This window comes from Candoia aspera, chromosome 6 (assembly GCF_035149785.1).
Source record: "Candoia aspera isolate rCanAsp1 chromosome 6, rCanAsp1.hap2, whole genome shotgun sequence".
Taxonomy (NCBI): Eukaryota; Metazoa; Chordata; class Lepidosauria; order Squamata; family Boidae; genus Candoia; species Candoia aspera.
The window spans coordinates 88522804-88535478 of record NC_086158.1 but is presented as its reverse complement, the minus strand read 5'-3'; the positions used below and the strand labels follow the sequence as shown (position 1 = coordinate 88535478).

The window sequence follows — 12675 nt, the reverse complement described above, 5'->3', positions numbered from 1 at the left end:
TGTTCATAATCTCCTTAGGAAAAAAATAAAATCAATCCAGACCAGACTCCATAGGCTATATTATATATATGCCATATTAGAATCACAGATTATAAAGGTTGGAATGAATCTTGGAGATTATCTAAACCAATCCTGTGCCCACTCTATTACACCACTATTACACCATCACTATTTATAACAAGCTATTACACCACTATTATACCATCATGTTGGTATAATACCATTGTGCCAGGAATTTGTCATCTTTAGTGCTGGATGGGGTTGCACTGCCCCAGACAGACCTGGTGCGTAACTTGGGGGTCCTCTTGGACTCACGACTCCTGCTCGAAGAGCAGGTAGCAATCGTGGCCAGGAGGGCCTTTGCTCAACTCCGTGTTGTGTGCCAGTTACACCCTTTCCTGGACCAAAGGCCCTTCAAACAGTCACTCATGCCCTGGTCATCTCCCATATAGACTACTGTAATGTGCTCTACATGGGGCTACCCTTGAAGAGTATCTGGAAGCTTCAGCTGGTTCAGAATGCAGCCGTGCAGACAATCTTGGGCATTCCAACATTTGCACACATAACACCTTTGTTGCATGAGCTGCACTGGGTCCCAGTTTGCTTCTGGGTCCAATTCAAGGTGTTGGTTATTACCTTTAAAGCCCTACATGGCATGGGACCAGGATATCTGAGGGACTGTCTCATCCCTATTACATCGATCCGCCCCACCCAGTCATGCAGAGAGGGCATGTTACAGACCCCATCTGTAAAAGAATTCCATCTATCGGGGTCTCGGAAGTGTGCCTTCTCTGCTGTAGCTCCCACCGTTTGGAACATCCTCCCCCCAGAGGTCAGACAGGCTCCCTCGCTCCTGGACTTCCGAAAAAGACTAAAGACCTGGTTTTGTCAGCAGGCTTGGAATGGGAGGGGGAATAGTTATACCTGGGCATGGCTAGCGCCCTAAGTGATTTTGAGGGGCCTGTTACACTCATGGACTGATCTTTTGCCACTTAGATTTTATTATATTTTTATTTTATTGTATTGTTGTATTGAAATGGTTTTAAATTTTAACTGCATTTTATTGTAAACCGCCCAGAGTCCCCCATGAGGTGGAGATGGGCGGTGAATAAATTTATAAATAAATAAATGTTATGTCACCACTATTACACCATCACTGAAAGATGGTCTTCTGTTTACCTACTTCTAGCAAAGAAGCATCCAGTGATAATCTGTTCCACTGTTGTACAGCTCTTAGGAAATTCTTCCTGATGTCCAATCAAAATCTGGTTCATAATTTATATCCACTATTTCCTTTCATTTCTTTTCAAACAGCTCTGAACAATCTTCTCCCACTTTCTAAATAACAGTCCTTAAATGCTTGAATATAACTATCATGTCTCCCCACAGTCTTCTCAGGCTAAAAATACCTTAATGCCTTATCCTTCCAGCCTCCTTATCACCTTGGTGCTCCCCTCAGGACGTGCTCCAGTTTATCAGTGTGGTGTCCAGAATTAGATGCAATATCATTGGTGCAGTCATGCAGTACAGAATACAGAAACATAGTAACTTCTTTTGATCCTGACACTGTACAGTATTTCTCTTGATGCAGCCTAAGATTGAATTTGCTTTCTTTTTTGTTTTTGCATCACAGTGTTCTTTCTTGTAAAGCTTGTGATCCACCAAGACACCCAGATCCATTTTGCAGGTACTGCTGCTCACTATGTTTCTCTATATCAGGGTTTCTCAGCCAGGGTTCCATGGCACCGGAGGGTTCCACAAGAGGTTGCTAGGGGTTCCCTGAGACATCATGATTTATTTAAAAAAATATTTCAAGTTTGGGCAACTTCACATTAAAGAGGTAAGTTTCATTCTTTATTTTTAGTTTAAGAACAGTTAATGCATCTATACAGGCCTACCCATGAAACGAATATAATAACTTTGTAACCTCTGGCCTATATTTGAGCCCGAATGTGCAGGGGTTCCCCAAGGCCTAAAAAATATTTCAAGGGTTCCTCCAGGGTCAATATGTTGAGAAAGGCTGCTCTATATCCTATATTTATGCCTTTGATTTTTTCTACCCAAATTAAATATTCTGTGCCTCTGTTAAAATTAATCCTGTTGGTTTCTCCCCAATATTTCAACTTGGCAAAATTTTTCTGAATCTTGATACTGTTCTCTCAGAGGTTTTCTATTTCCCCTAACTTTGTGTCATCTGCAGTTTTGATATTCATGTTTTCTAATCCCTCATCAACATAAATATGTTGAACAGTACAGGACCTAAAGTGGAATCCTACAGAATGTCATTTGATACCTCCTTTTAGATTCACATGGATTCACTGACATAAACTCTTTGGGTATAATTGTTCAACCAGCTCTATACCTATTGAATGGGAACACCGTTCAGCTCATATTCTATGATCTGCTATACCAGGATTTCATGGGAAATTTATCAAATGCTTTGCTGGAGTCAAAGTGCACTGTGCCCACTGCATTATCACTGTCAGCTAAACTGGGTATTTTATCAAAAAAGGAGATCAGGTTAGTTTACTTGTTTTTAATAAATCCATGGCGGCTCCTACCAAGCAATGTATTATTTTCCAAATCCTCACAGACTGACCACATAATCATCTGTTCCACCTAGAGCTCACAATCCATAGGATTGCACTTTCTCTGTTTTTAGCTCTGGGAGCTAAAATGAGTGTTTTGTCAGGACAACTCAAACAGCCCCTCAAAGGGTCTTGCATGAGTTCCCTCTTTGCACATTATCCATGCAGAAGCATAAATTCAAAAACGGAAGAGAAACTTACTTGTACTTTCTATTTCTGGCTACAATCCTTAGCAGATTTAGGGTTACTTAAAGCTGCTGATTTCACAGCCGTTTAGTCCCATCAGCACAAAATAAGGCCTCTTGTTTGATTTATTTATCTAGTTTAAGTTTAATAACCTAAGGGCTCTAGATAGTGACAAAGTTATTTGCAATAGATATATTGTAAAATAAAGAACAGGGAAAACAAAATAATGCAATTAATAAATATGACACATATAAAATAAACTGCATTTTTCTATCTTGTTAATTTAGCATGGTGCTAAATTCCATGCAAATTTATTTACTTACTCTGGCTATTGCAACAAATACAATATATCTAAGCAACTTTCTAAGTAGGTTGTGATCAGATCTAACCTTGGAACTCATATGAAAACAGCAAAAAAGGCAATTGGGAGATTTGAAAGAATGACAATTTGAAGACTTTTTCTAAATAATCTCAGCAATTGTCAGCTGTACCTATAGACAAGAGAAGACACTGAACTCCTTATTTGTAACTGAATCAGTTTTAGAAGCCAGTATGGGTGTGGGATAACTCAGCTGCCCAACTTTTAACAGTCTGCCTATACAGGAATCCAGGTAAAATATTATTTATTTATCTCACCTTTATTATTTTTTATACATAACTCAAGGCAGCTAACATACCTAATACTCCTTCCTCCTCCTATTTTCCCCACAACAACCACCCTGTGAGGTGGGTTGGGCTGAGAGAGAGATTGGCCCAAGATCACCCAGCCGGCTTTCATGCCTCAGGCAGGATTAGAACTCACATCTCCTGGTTTCTAGCCCAGCATCTTAACCACGAGACCAAACTGGCTCTGTAATTCAGAAATAAGAGACAGAGACAGTTTCTGAACCATATGCTTACCCTTGATTAACTAAGCTATGGTTCATTCAGCCCATTTTTTGTGTTCCCTCAACACATGAACCCTAAATTAATCACACACACACAGGCTTCAGATAACATGCTGGGCTAAAATATGGTCAGTTTGTAGCTCATTTTGCAGTGTGAATCCAGCCAGACTGCATTACTCCTTAGGGCAACCTAAGACAATCAAGCAGGACTAGCTTCATACACAGTATCATGAGCAAAGCTGATTTGGCAACAAGTTCCTTTTTTAAATATGTATAATTTTATTAACTTTTTTTTACAAAGGAAGATACAAACTAATAAGTAAGAAAAAGAAAAGAAAGCAATCAAAGACAAAGCTAAAAGTGCAAGAAAAGGGGGAAAAAAAGAAAAAGAAAAATAGAAAAAAACGACAAAAAGAAAAAAAATACAAAGAAGTGGCTTCCAATCTTCTTTACAGCAGTTATAAGTACAATTACAAATTTACCTCTTACTCTATAGTATATAACATGACTCTCTTCTATGATCTATCCTGTCTAACCATCAAAACTATAATCCTAAATTCATTTTTTTCTGTTTTACGCAAAAAGTCCATAAGGGGTTTCCAGTCAGCAATAAGTTCCATTGAAAAGGTGCAAGGCTTAATTCGACTGGGAAATTTTCCCATTAAGACCAAAATGGACATGCATGGAAACGGTGTCGAAAGCTGCGGCGGGCACGCAGTTCCTGCTTTCTTTTCAGCATCGGCCAGCAGAAAGGCGAGCCCAACCTCCGGGCCCGCAGTTAGTGCCGGTCTCTTGTCAACGAAAGTCGGTAAACGCTGGGAGTTGCCACCCGCCCGTTTAGACCGTCCTAAGAGCGCAGCAAGTTTATCTGCCACGCGCTTTTCTCGGGCGACCTCAGAGGTATTTGGCCGGACGTCCTTCGTCCACCTGGGCAAGGCGGAATGGGGGCGTCAGTGGGGCAAGAGGAGCGAGGAGTTCCTTCCTCTGTTTTTTCCCCAACCGAAACGAAGATGAGCCCAGCGGGCCAACCAGGCACTGATGCCCATGGCCGGGGGAACTTCTTCCTCCGGCCCCCGAGCCCGCCCTCTCCCTCACTTACCCAGGGCGGCCGCCATGCCGGGCTTCGCCTCAGTCAAGTCGAGTTCCCTCCCGCTGGCCGGCAGGTCAGTCTGAGAACCTGCCCCCGGCCTCCTTCCGGCGCTCGGGGGGAAACAGGCTCCTACCACGGCGTATGCGACAGTTCTGGCGCCTCAGCGAGAACCGGCCGGCTGAGGGCGGCGACCACTTCCTCCCTTTCCCTTCCCCTTTCTCCGTGCCGGTAGAAAAGCGAAGGCCGGCCCGGTCGGAGTTCCCACGGCGAGGCGAACGAGCCCTGTCGGTCAGCCGCGCGTGCCAGGCGCAGGTGGTTCGTTCGACGGGAAGTTCGGCACAGCCCAGGACCCGGGCAGTTGGGCCAACTCGGCAGGCACCGGGCAGTTAACTCTGGGGAAGTTCGCGAACCTCCGTGCAGATGAGGAAGGCGCCTACTCGGGGAGCAGAAGGCGGGCTCGGAATGGTAGGATTCCTCCCCGCCGATCTTGGGGTGCAGCTTGCTAGCTTCTGTACAATACTGTACACAAAATAAGTGGCAAAGCACCTATCTGGGGTGTTGCAGTTTCGTGCCGTGTATGCACAATGCTGAAAGATAATTGCTATTTAAAACACTAGCTATTTATTTTTATTTATAGTGCTTATAGGCTGCTCTAGTTACCCTAGTGAACCAACTCTGGTCAGGGTACAACTTCCCAAATCTATAAGGGTTAAAATAATTAGTTTTAATCATCAAAGGTTCAAACTAAAACCATCATATAAAAGAATTATATATAAATACAAATATATATTCCACTGGAATGAAACATTACAAAAACACACTTAAAGTTGTTCCTCATCCAGAGGAGTAGAAATAGCCCTGCCCTTGAGGCTTGATGAAATAGCCAAGTCTTCACAGACTTTCTCAAGATCAGGAGGGAAGGTGGTATCCAAATGTCAGGTGCAATACTGAGAAGATATGTTTCAGTGGATCCTGTAGGTGGCTATCTCTGGTTGAAGGGATATGTAAAGAGCTCACTGAACTAGATCTTACTGGGCAGACAGATGTTAGCGTGGTCCCACAAATGTCAGGCTCTGAAACATGAAGGACTTTAAAAGCGACAACTAGTATCCTGAATTACACCCAGAAGTCAACTGGCAATCAGTGCAGCTTTCAAACTAGAGATGTTTTAACCCTCAAGGGGTACTCATAATAACTAGAGCCACCTCATTTTGGACTACCTATAGCTTCCAAATGCTCTTCAAGGTCAGTCCCATGTGACATTGCAGTACTCCAGTTGACAGGTGACTAAAGTCTCTCCTTCCAGGAAAGGTCATCTTGGCCATAGTTGCTACCTGCTCCTCAAGCAGGAGCTGTGAGTCCAAGAGGATCCCTGAACTGCAGACCAGTTCTGCTCAATGAATTGCAACTCCAGATCTTCAGTCCAGAGTCACTCCATTTGCTGGGATTGAGTCTCAGTCTGTTTGCTGTTCTGCCAAGTGTCCAAGCAGTGATCAGGTGGTTAGCCAATTAGTTCTTTTAGATCCAGACATAATAAGCACACCAGTGGATAAAGAGATTTTAAGCTTTATTATAAACTTAAGCAAACAAATTTAAACAAAAACAGTTTAAACCAGAAACACAGTTTAGGCAGATTGAACAGAAGCATAAAAAGCATAACATAAAGAAAGGAAAATCATTACATACCAAGCAAGCTGAAACCCTATCTCCCAGAGGCTATCAGAAGCCCCTTAACAAGGACAGCGGAGATACCCCAAGATGGCTCAATTTTCACAGCACCCCACACTCAGGTCTGTGCAGAAGGCTCCCCAACTCAAAAACGATCCTAAGGTTTTTATCAAAGTCTGGCCCTAAAGCCTCATGACCCTGTTTCCATGGTACAGAGGCTGCAGGGTCTGACCTTGATGGGGCAGTTCCCAGGGTCTAGAGCACCTGTTTCCAAGAGCCTGGGAAGCTATACAGATAAGCTAGTGCTTAACAAAAACAATCTTGGGGTTTTCTCTTATCTCCCCCCACCCCATTCCAAACAGAAATAAAAAGACAAGCAAGCTAAGCATTAGTATAACTCAAACTGTAAGCATCTTCGTGTGAAGGAGAAAAATCAAAATATGTCACTAAAACTCCTCGAAATAACAATGGTCTTCCATGTTGCCACTACATTTGCCTCCTATCTAGACTCAAACAGCCTCCAGGCACCTGGACAGCACTCCACAGCATCACTTGTTCAGCCAGGGGTTGAAATATAATGTTGGTATCATCAGCATACTGCTGAAGCCTGACCCAGTGCTGATCCAGTGGCTTCATGTAGCTGTTGAACAGAAGTGGGGACAGCAATGAGTCCTGTCACACTGATTTATTTATTTATTTATTATTCACATTTAATTACCACCCATCTCCCCCAGAATGCATGTATTTTAAATAGTATTTAAATAGTATTCTCTATTCTTTATATACAGTATCTTAATTCTTTATTTCATCCTCTGTCTATCCTTTTGGGATATTCTCTTTGAGAATATACTATGCTCTGTATGTATCCTCATATTACTAGCTGAACAGAAAAGAATAGCAAAGGGAAGCACAAGGTAAGAGAGCAGAGAATACAGACTAAACCATCAAACTGGTATCATTGATAAATGGAAATTGAAGGAAATATCTATCTATCATTATTGCATGGCCCATAATAATCAACAAGGCTTTATTGCCTTGAAAAAGGAACTGACACTTCAAAATAAGAAGAAAAAGTATAAAGTATAAAAGTATGAAGCCAAAACATAGTATGAAAACTTTTTGTGAGGATCAGCATAGATACCATGATCTCTGTATAGCATAAAAGATGGAAGTGTGGCTTTGGAAAAGCTGAGATTCTCCCAAAAGAGCTATTTGGAATCTCCCAACTCCCTTTTGTCTACTTGGCCACTGGACTATCTCTTTCTCAATGTAATGTAATGTAATGTAATGTAATGTAATGTAATGTAATGTATAATACAATGCAATGCAATGCAATGCAATGCAATGCAATATACAGCAATATAATATACAGTAATGTAATATGATATAATTCCTTCAAGTCAGTGTTGACTCCTGGCAACTTCCTGAACAAATCCCTGCAGTTTTCTTGGCAAGATTTTCAGAAGTGGTTTGCCATTGCCTTCTGTCTAGAACTGAGAGTGACTGGCCCAAGGTCATCAACCCCACCATTTCCTCAACAACCTTTCCCAAGAATATACTGAAAATCTGAATGTTTTCAGATTAAGCTTTTGTTGTGCATTTGCTCTGCCTCCTTCACAGAATTTGAAGAAGGAGGCTCAAGACACCCTAATCTAGATACCCTAATCTTCCACTTGTAGCCTACCACTTCTTCCATCTCATTTCTTTATATACAAAGAGGCCAATACAGAATCCTCACAGTGCCTTATCATTTAGTATAATTTAGAGACTTTTCCTTGGAACTATGCAGTAGCTGGATTCACACATTGTGTTAAACCAAGACAAACACACCAAATTAAGGCTTAATGCAATAATGTGTGAACCCTGGGAATTGTCATTCAGACATGAAATTATAGTATAAAATTATAAAAAGGGAAATCAATTCTCTACTACTCGGATTTCCTTGAAGGTAGGCCAGGTTTTAAAATACTGTATAGTGTTAAATATAGAAAAAATGAACTGAGAAATCAGTAGGGATAGGCATATGGCAAATGGGATTCCTCCTTTGCAGGGTGAAGTTTGAGCTCTTATCATTCAGGAGTTGTATGCATTTCCTGTAGAAAGAACCAGCAGCTCCCTTACATAGTGTAAGGATGGAGAACCCAGGGACAATGGTTAATTGCACCTGGATGCTCTAACCTTACACATCAAAGGGAAGGAAGAATAGAGGAGAGACTATGAGCAATGGAGGGGCAAGGGATAAGAAGAGAGCAAATGGCAGCAACCCCATTCACAACTAAGAGACTGAGAGGCCACCATCACGCAAGCTATCAACACAGAGGAAGGGGTGGGACAAAGGAAGGAAGTGGAGCCAGTTGTGGCTTTGACAGTCTGAGGTAAAGACCTAATAAAGAACTTCGCATATCCATCGTGGCTTGTGCTGTGAGTTTCTGAAATTAGGCCTTAAAATAAAAACCTCACAGAAAGCCACAACTGACAGCATGGAGGCCTTACCGAAGGGAACAGAATGCCCCAACGCTGACCCACATGAGGCAACGACATGGGGAGACACTGGGAATACCCCAAAGGCCGATCACCTCAAACATGGGGAGAACAGGGGGGGCCAAACTACAGAACTGCAGAGGCCTACCCAGAGCAAACCCCAAGACGATTAGAAGTTCCATACACCCTGCCGAGTGAAACGTGGTTCCTGAGCAACCTGCCTACCCCAGAAACTCCATCGCGGGTGAGCATATAGGAAGAAAGAGCAGAAAGCCCTGGCCCCAAAAGAGAGGCTTACCAGCAGGATTGGAAAGCAGAGTGATGAGGCCGGAACAAGATATGGTGGCCCTACGTGGGGCAGTAGAATGCCTGCTCCAGAGGTTTGATGCCGGAATATGGAATCCAGTAGCAACGGGAGAGAGAGCGGCACGAGGAGCGATCGCAGGCAAGATGGGGGGGGGCGTGGCTGGAAAGAGGGTGGCAACGAACCCCTGGGACCCATGGACCTCAAGCCCTGGACGGCAGAGTGCACGAGAGTTGAGGGCCCCAAGCCTCGGGTGAGGGAACACGCGAGCGAAGGGAATGCAGGAGAGGGCGGAGCTAACCGAAGGCGGGAGATTTGAATTAAGGAATGGAGCTGAAGCGAATAGCGCGGCAGCAATAGGGAGAGGGGTGCGACCCAGCCAGACATCTAGGGTAGAGACACTTAGAAAAGGAGGATTACCCACCGAGGGGAGATGGCACGAGGCCCTGAAGAGGCAGTGAACCTGACTCTAAGGGAGGCACGTGGAGCATGTGAAGAGAGAGGGCCGGCTGCAGTCATAACACCAGACATTAAAAATGGAACAGCAACAGCCATTCCTGAGCTACAAGGGAGATAGGTGTCCTCTACAGGAGAAAAAAGAATAAGCCCAGACACAGCAAGGAGGCCCACAAACTCTAAGGGAGGCCCACCCCAGGCACTTGGCAATCACAAGGGGGTTGAGCAGCCCAAGAACGAGGGAGGAGTTTTTTGGGGATAGAGGCCTCAATATCAAATTCACTGGAGACCCCAAGCAACTCGCATGTTTTCTAACACATGTCAGAGGGTTTATGAGTGAATTTGAAGGAACATTTCACTCAGAGGATGCCAAAGTGCGCCATGTATCGGGGCGCCTCAGGGCAGAGGCAGCTGAATGGCTGGAGAGACTACATGAGGCAGCAGTCCCTGAACTCCAAAACCTTCAGAATTTCATGAAGGCATTAAAAGAACACTTTGAGGACCCATTGGCTACAATGAGAGCCAGAGCCAGCACGCAAACCATAAGACAAGGGAACAAATCGGTTTCTGACTATGCTATAGGGTTTCAAACTCTAGCAGAAAGGCTAACTGACTGGCCAGAGTCCCTAAGGATTGAGTATTTCAAGGGAGGCTTATGCCTCGAGATCCTAGAGTGGTCCCTAGCACGAGGAAACCACAAATTGCTGAGAGACTGGATATGCCTAGCAGGAGAGGTAGAGGAAGTGCGAACCCAAGTGCGATGCCAACAACAACCGTACATCATGGGACAGCACTATATTACTACAACAGGCCCAGTGGACAATGAGTGGTGGACCGGCCATGGGCTGAAGAAAAAGAACGAAGAGCACGTAGAGGCTTGTGCTTTCAATGTGGGAAGGAGGGACACCGAGCAGCCAACTGCCCAGGCCCCATGAAGCAGGGGCAGCCCAAGACCAACACAAGCAACCCAAAGGCCCCAGCTAAGAAACTCAAGACACCGGCAGTGGCAGCTTCTGAGAAGGGACGGCGTGAGTCATATGAGGACTCCGAAGCCTCTACCAAAGATGAACTCCCCCTGTCGGGAAACGACAGCCTGCTCTAAACAGCGCCAAAGGGCAGGCAAGGAAAGATGGGCGCAAGGACCCCATGGTAAGTGGGAAGTACCCAGTAGTGCTGGTGTGTGCATGATTGAAATCAATAAGAGGTGGGGACCCCATCCCAATAGCATGACTACTAGACTCGGGGTGCATGCGCAACTTACTGCACCCTACAATGGTAGCCAGACTAAAGCTATGGGTGGATAAATTAGACAACCCTATCACCTTCACCCAGCTTGATGGGGGGGATATGAAAGGGGGCCCTGTCAAATACTGTACTGAGCCAATACTTATGCAGGTGGGGAAGCATAAAGAAGTCCTGAGATTCCTTATAACCCCAATTGCACACCACCCCATGATCCTAGGGCTTGCCTGCCTCTGAGAATGCAATCCGAGAATAGATTGGAGGTCAGGACAAATCTATGGCCCCCGATGGGGGCCACAACCAATTATCTGAAGGGCCACTGAACACACAATCTGAGCTCACGGGAGCGCTTGAGGAATCAGCTTAGAAGGAAACTGCAAATGAGGGACCCTGCATTCCCAGACAATACAGACGCTTGAAGGATGTCTTTGGTGAAACTGAGTCAGGCCAGCTACCACCCCACCAAAAATCAGATTGTGCCATAGAACTTATTCCGGGGACAGAACTCCCCAAGGCAAAACTATACCCCATGACCACCAAAGAGCTTGAAGTCCTTCGCGAGTTCATCAATAAAAACTTATGACGGGGCTTCATTTGCCCTGCTACTTCATCTATGGTTGCACCCGTACTATTAAGGACTAAAAAGGACGGGTCCTTATGGCTCTGCACAGACTATTGAGGCTTAAACGCAGTCTGCACTTTGAACAAATACCCTCTTCCCCTGATGAGGGATATGTTGACACACCTTTCGAAGGGCAAGATTTTCACTAAACTTGACCTACGTGAGGCATATTACCGGGGTGCGTATAAGGGAGGGTGATAAGTGGAAGACTGCCTTCAACTGCCAGTTAGAATCATTTGAATATCTTGTGATGCTGTTCGGACTACAGGGGGTGCGGGGTCTTCATGCATCTCATAAACAAGATTCTACATGACTTTTTATACTGGGGCATCCTCGTTTATTTGGACGGCATCCTCATCTATTCTGAAACAATGTGGCACTTGTCAACAGTCTTAACGTGATTGTTAAACAACCACTTATATGTCAAGTTATCGAAGTGTGAATTTCATAAGAAGCAGTTGGACTACTTGGGATACAGAATCTCCAGCGATGGAGTTGGGATGGACCCGGCTAAAGTCAGAGACATTATCGCCTGGGAACCTCCTCGAACCAGGAGCCAACTACAGAGCTTCTTGGGATTCACAAACTTTTATAGACAATTCATCCCACAGTTTGCGCAGGTGGCTTTACCACTGACCAACCTGCTGAAGACAAAGGAGCAAGGGAACTCGAAGGCAGCAAAGAGGCCTGGAGCTCCGATCCAATGGACTTCTGACTGTCAGAACGCATTTGACCAACTGAAAGCGTTGTTCAATCAGAACCAATTCTATGCCATCCCGACCCCACACAACCTCTAGTAGTCCAGGCAGATGCTTCGGATGTGGCAATTGGGGCCATTCTGCTACAGAAAGACGATGCTGGTGAATTGAGGCCGTGCACTTACCTCTCACAAAAATTTTCAGACACCAAACAACGCTGGCACGTGTGGGAGAAGGAGGTGTTTGCAGTCCGGTGGGCACTAGTGACGTGGCGGCACCTACTAGAAGGGGCTTCTCATCCGTTCGAGATTTGGACGGACCACAAGAACCTAGAAGCTCTAAAATCTCTGTGGAAATAGAACCCCAAGCAGATATGATGGGCACAATTTTTCCGATGGTTTAACTTCACACTGAAATACTTACTGGGAGGCAGGAACTTCTTGGAGGATGCCC

The 12675-nt window shown here is 44.7% G+C and overlaps 1 protein-coding gene across 2 annotated transcripts in view; it reads right to left on the bottom strand.

Annotated features, from left to right (window-relative positions):
- PIK3AP1 (phosphoinositide-3-kinase adaptor protein 1) overlaps positions 1 to 5028 on the bottom strand; it is a 76307-nt gene extending 71279 nt beyond the window's left edge. The window contains exon 1 of one of the 2 annotated variants that reach the window (XM_063307619.1): positions 4761 to 5028. In XM_063307619.1, the coding sequence (XP_063163689.1) occupies positions 4761 to 4776 (16 nt within the window). In that variant the 5' untranslated portion in view covers positions 4777 to 5028. The remainder of the gene's footprint in view (positions 1 to 4760) is intronic. The other variant, XM_063307618.1, reaches the window with a different exon arrangement.
- Between the last annotated feature and the right edge of the window lie 7647 nt (positions 5029 to 12675).